Source organism: Vollenhovia emeryi, unplaced genomic scaffold, assembly GCF_000949405.1.
Source record: "Vollenhovia emeryi isolate VEMERY1.0 unplaced genomic scaffold, V.emery_V1.0 DF939275.1, whole genome shotgun sequence".
Classification (NCBI taxonomy): Eukaryota; Metazoa; Arthropoda; class Insecta; order Hymenoptera; family Formicidae; genus Vollenhovia; species Vollenhovia emeryi.
In genome coordinates, this window is record NW_011967091.1 from 5819 (window position 1) to 11630 (window position 5812).

At 39.5% G+C, this 5812-nt stretch overlaps 1 protein-coding gene across 2 annotated transcripts in view; it reads left to right on the forward strand.

Annotated features, from left to right (window-relative positions):
- Window positions 1-2654: 2654 nt before the first annotated feature.
- Window positions 2655-5812, forward strand: part of LOC105559398 (carnitine O-palmitoyltransferase 1, muscle isoform) — a 7816-nt gene continuing 4658 nt past the window's right edge. Inside the window, exons 1-9 of one of the 2 annotated variants that reach the window (XM_012007650.1) lie at window positions 2655-2827; window positions 2910-3046; window positions 3148-3424; window positions 3631-3954; window positions 4134-4333; window positions 4404-4608; window positions 4694-4801; window positions 4879-4904; window positions 5130-5195. In XM_012007650.1, coding sequence (XP_011863040.1) covers window positions 2687-2827; window positions 2910-3046; window positions 3148-3424; window positions 3631-3954; window positions 4134-4333; window positions 4404-4608; window positions 4694-4801; window positions 4879-4904; window positions 5130-5195 — 1484 coding nt within the window. In that variant the 5' untranslated portion in view covers window positions 2655-2686. Of the gene's footprint in view, window positions 2828-2909; window positions 3047-3147; window positions 3425-3630; window positions 3955-4133; window positions 4334-4403; window positions 4609-4693; window positions 4802-4878; window positions 4905-5129; window positions 5196-5611; window positions 5675-5812 lie in introns of both variants that reach the window. The other variant, XM_012007651.1, reaches the window with a different exon arrangement.

The window sequence follows — 5812 nt, forward strand, 5'->3', positions numbered from 1 at the left end:
CGATTAAACGCGGCACACGACCTACTTATGACGTGGAAGGAATTTGTTATACAATATAATTTATTTACCACGGTGGCATTGATACGTGCAATCGTCGAGCACAGTTTTTAATTGCTCGGCTTAGAAGAAACGTGTGAAAAGCGGCAAGCCCCGCATATGAATATCGCTTTTCTTATCAGCAACTTATCGTATCAGTCGAAGAATTATTATTATATTTTCAAGAACTACGATAGTAAACCAGCCAATGAAATCATCAAATTAACTCACACCTCTCGAGGACAGACGCAGGATGAGTAGCACGTTTTCATTAAGATCGTCGAACCGATTAGTTGTCGCAAACACACCTCACTGTCGAATTTTACGATCGAGAGATAACGACGCAGCGTGATAGATCTGAACGCTTCAAGAGATCGTGTTCAATTATCCGTCAAGTTTATAACTGCTAACCAGACGAGTCGTTGTTCAAAGTCCAAGGTTATTAATCGCATTCACAAACGAGCATGGTTGCTACCTGCGGGGGCAACGATAATCCGTGAGCCAGGGGTGAATTAGATTTTTCACGAAAATATTTTCATGGAAAAAAAGCTATTACTTATAAACTGTTATTACCGCACAGCATTGCGTGAAAATGTACGAATATAAGGCACTTATAACGTTCCATCAGCCATTTTACTTACGGGACGTTCCAGCATTTTCCATTACTTTTACAAAACATGTGTTTTCCAGACCTTCTTAAGTTCAATTCAAATGTTCTCCCGAGGTCGAAATTGGAGAAGACAGTATTGCACACTTTTACTAAATGACGTGCAGTGTCTGACATTTGTTACATTGTTAGCAAACCGGTTTTCCTGGTGAAATCGAAAGGAAAAGGACCTTCATGAATGAATCAAATAACGCACTCTCGCTGAAAGGCCTCCTACCTGAAAGCGCGACGAACTGTCCACATATGTTCGTGTTCGCACATCCTCCGTGAATTATCGTCGATACTCTCCTCTCTCTCTCCCTCTAGGAGACACATTTACTGATATTTTTGCGACTTACGAGCGAAGCTTACGCGCTTGTGGATCTCGTTAAATTAATTACATATCTTGTATCGATCGGGAGCCGTCATCAAGGCGCTCCTCTCTCGTTCTCTCCCGATATTACTCTCCATCGCGGCTCGACTGGAAATCGAGTGAAACGCAGACGAACTTTCTATGTCGCACGCAGTTGCGTTCTTGTAACGCACGCTTACGTTACAAGAAGCCAAAATTGTAACACGAGAGAAGACCGCTCTGTTTCGAGCGCTTCGCATTATACACACGTTATTATCCGACCCGGGATATATATTTATTAATTTTTTTATGAACTCTGCGCGCTGGACTTTCACTTCGCAACGATTGCCAACTGGCATAATGCTCGATGAAATTAATTCTGAAGTAATAATTTGATGCACGAGATAGGAAAAAAAGAGAGGTTTTTATATATTTTATATGAAAAAATACCCTCGCAATAGTCGCGATTTTTTACTATATGTCTTATAAAATAGCATCATTATAAATAGCATCATTAATCAGAATAAATGTTTAATTTATAAATTTTTTCCCATTAAAATTGGTTTCTTACATATTGTTAATCTTAATAATGCTTCTTTTTCGCATGATTAACATTTCGAGTTGGCATTAATTCCCATATCCTTGCATTCTGATTTCTAGTTGTAATAGAGTTCTTTTTAATTTTAAGTGGTTTCTATTTTCTACAACCCGCATTGATTTGACGACACTTAATTTTCATGTGTACATCGCGCAAGAAAAATTCGAATAATCTCTCGACAACGCGACGACACGGGAGCATTAAAGACTCCAAGAATATGGCAAATGAAATTCATAGTTTCACTTAGAAAGGACAACGGACCGGTGGGCGAGGAATAACAAAAGTTGCGCGCGAGAATTTAGAATATTTAGACCGAGCACAGAATACGTCTCTATCAGACATTCTTTTGAAAGTGGAATATGCTTGACCTCCATAAAGTAAGTCTGCCATGGACGGCGATTTGCAAGTACACCGAACTCGCGTTACCATATGACGACGGCTTGTATTTACCAGCTTGGCAACGTTCTACAATGCGTTCACGCGCGCACTCGTGCGCACCGCAATTGCGGCTTTTAAGTAAGGTCAACTGGTGCATCTGCGTTCACCCTGCATCGTTATCGCCGCCACGATCGCGTAGCGGTCACTCGGCGAGATTGCTCTTTCTCTCGTCGTTCGGCCGACGTGCCTCTTTTCTGAATTGAAAAAAAAGAACTGACATTTTACTCCATTAATTTTGCAAAACTTAAAAAAAATTTTTTTTATGTCATATTAAACTTCAACTTTTGCAGGACAGTGCAAGCATAGGCTACTATTCTGTACCCAAGAGGCCAACTGGTCGTAATTGACATTTAGCAAATTTATACAGGAGAGCCGAAATTAACTTGTATTTTTAGAGGTGGTTGTTTTATAACATTTTAATACTATTGTACGGTTCGTTTGAACATATTTCGTAGAAAATAAAATAAAATAATTAGAGCGTTCAGTTGAGATAAAGGCCTCAAAATCGATCATTTCGTAGTTACGACGGTTTACTTGTTAGATACAGAATTAAGTCGCGAAGAATATTAATTCCTAAAATACCAACGTGCGAATTTTACAGGAAGGCTAGCGCAGGATGGCGGAAGCCCATTCGGCTGTCGCATTCAGCTTCTCGATAACACACGAAGGATGGGACGTGAACTTCGATCGAGAGGTGCTCCACTTGGTCTGGCTCTCCGGTATACGCTCGTGGAAAAAGAGATTCTTCCGGTTTCAGGTGAGTGATGGCAAACATCGAATATGAATACGAGACAATGAATATGATCAACGCGCATCTTCACACGCGTTTCGTTTCGCAGAACAATCTGAAAAGCGGCGTTTATCCGGCTTCTTTGGAGAGCCTATGGGTGACTGTGATTTTAGTTACGGCGATACACTTTGCTGGTTACAAGGTTCCGTATGACCTCGTTGGGAGAGTTTCGCCGTATCTTTCTGGGTAAGACAACACAATTTCGCGATTACAAATTATTTACGACGCACCTCGTTGCACCTGCAGGAATTAGCAGTGATTAATAAACCGTTTGTTTCTCACGACAGGTCCTCGATACTCGCGCACCTGGCAGGCTCCTTCGTGGTCGCGCTCTTTCTGTGGTTGGCGGTGATATACGCGATTCGGTATACGTTGAAGTTGTTGCTCATGTACAAAGGATGGATGTACGATCCGAGAGGAAAAGGTCGTAAACCGTCCAAGTTGAACCAAGTCTGGCTGCTGCTGGTGAAAGTGTTCTCAGGTTGGCATAAGCCCATGCTGTACAGCTTCCAAGGATCACTGCCACGATTGCCGCTACCGACAGTACCTGAAACTATGAAGCGGGTTAGATCAACGTATTTTATGAACTTCTGTTAGACACGAAACGAGTATTTCGCTTTCTTTTCGCAAATTGGATTCGGATTATTATTGTTAGTCCATCGAATATTTTATATGTATAATCCTAACTTCTAGTCCAGTCCACAACGGGACTCTAGGCATTTCTCTTTAACATTGTAGTGGAAAAATCAAAGTATTGTACATTTAAATAGTATCTGAGGAGCGTACGGCCGTTGGTCGATGACGAGAATTACGCTCGCATGGAAAGGCTGGCCAACGAGTTCCAGGACGGCATCGGAGTCAAGCTGCAGCGTTACCTAGTCCTCAAATCTTGGTGGACCACCAACTATGTGTCCGATTGGTGGGAGGAGTATGTTTATTTGCGCGGAAGATCGCCCCTAATGGTCAACTCGAATTTCTACGGAATTGACGCCATCCTTGAGCATCCCACGAACGTGCAAGCCGCGCGAGCCGCAGCCGTAATATATTCCTGCTTACAATATAGACGTCTTATCGAGCATCAAGAATTAGAACCGGTTAGTTTCTTTTTCTTTTGTTAATTATCAGTTCTTTTTGTTAATTGCTTGAAGGATGTGCGAATTTTTTTTTATTCACTTTTTGTTGTCGAGAGTAATGCATCTTAGTATATTATCATACATGTTTAATCACGCAAATGCAAGACATATATATTTTTTAAATAACGTACATTTTTCAGATCCTAGTACAAGGGATAGTACCATTGTGTTCTTGGCAATACGAAAGAGTGTTTAATACTACACGAATCCCAGGAATTGAAGTTGACAAGATCGTGCATTACCAGGATACTAAACATGTTATAGTGTATCATAAGGGCAGATATTTCAAAGTTTTAATTTATTACCGTAATAGAATTCTTCAAGCCTGCGAGATAGAACTGTAAGCTATTATTGTTTCATCAGTATGCATTTTTATTATGCGCGTGTATTACGATAATATCGCCTTACAGCCAGATTCAACAAATTTTGGATGATGATTCAACACCGTCGGAGGGAGAGGAGAAATTGGCTGCTTTAACAGCTGGTGAGAGAACTGCCTGGGCACAGGCCAGGAAAGACTTCTTCGCGAAGGGTGTAAATAAGGCTTCTTTGGATATTATCGAGAAGGCTGCATTTGTGGTCGCATTGGACGATGAACCTTATGAATACGATCCAGTATGTTATCTAATAAAATACTTTGAATATAAATATTAATCATATCTGCCGTAAATGTAATTATTATAATCATTTCGTCCCTTAGAAACATCCAGAAAAATTGGACCGTTATGGTAGGATCCTGTTACATGGAAAAGGGTACGATCGGTGGTTCGATAAATCTTTTACGCTGTGCATTGGAAGTAACGGCAGAGTAAGTATTATGAAGAATTATTAAAATTGTTTGTCGTTAATATTTCAGTGTTTCGTAAAAATAATTCCTGTTCGCAGATTGGCTTCAATGCAGAGCATTCTTGGTGAGTATTATATTTTGCGTGAATTGTATAAAGAAATAATGATATTTAGAAAAATAATGCGCATCTATTTTTAACAAGGACAAAACTAAAACGCATACTTGTTATACATGATATTATATTACGAGACGTTAGAACTACTTTTCATTTTTATTAATATAAAATATTTATTACCTACAAATTTGTGTGTATATTGAAACACTGCATATAATGATAAGTAATGAGCAGGGCAGATGCTGCAGTCATGTCGCACTTATGGGAATACATAGTATGTTCGGAGTTTCTGGACCGACAGTAAGAATTACAATCCATAACTTGTATTTCTTTTGCATATCTATTCTCTTTCTCTGCTTCTGAAAGATAACCGTTGTACATTATTGTCCACTTCTTGTTATGTTTGAGAACTTCTGTGAAGATAGTTTGGATGCAACATACATATATATATATATATGTATACTTATGTGTTTCTTTTTATTTAACAATAAGATCCTTCTTTTAGCAAATCTTTAGTGTCTTCGAGCGCTCCTCGCGGTAGTCATCTTTAAAGTTCTATGGGGTTCTTATTATGCTTATGTTTCAGTCTCAGCCTCCTAATATTACGTTTCCTGGATGTTACTTTACTCCACCGGATACTTGTACCGACAACGAGTGCTTTTCACATTTCTTCTTCGCGTTTTGTCTTTAATGTTTCTTTTTTATGTGCTTGTTAGGGCTGATGCACCAGTGATCGGAACTCTATGGGAATTTATTTTGGCTGCTGATATTGAAATCGGGTAATTTTTTTTGTGTGTCGCACGGTTGGATGTAGTGGGAGAAATTACTAACTGCTCATCTCTATCATTCTTAACAATTATACAGGGTGTACTAAAACCACCGGAGGTCCTCTTAATGACAGATTCCTTAGAACATTT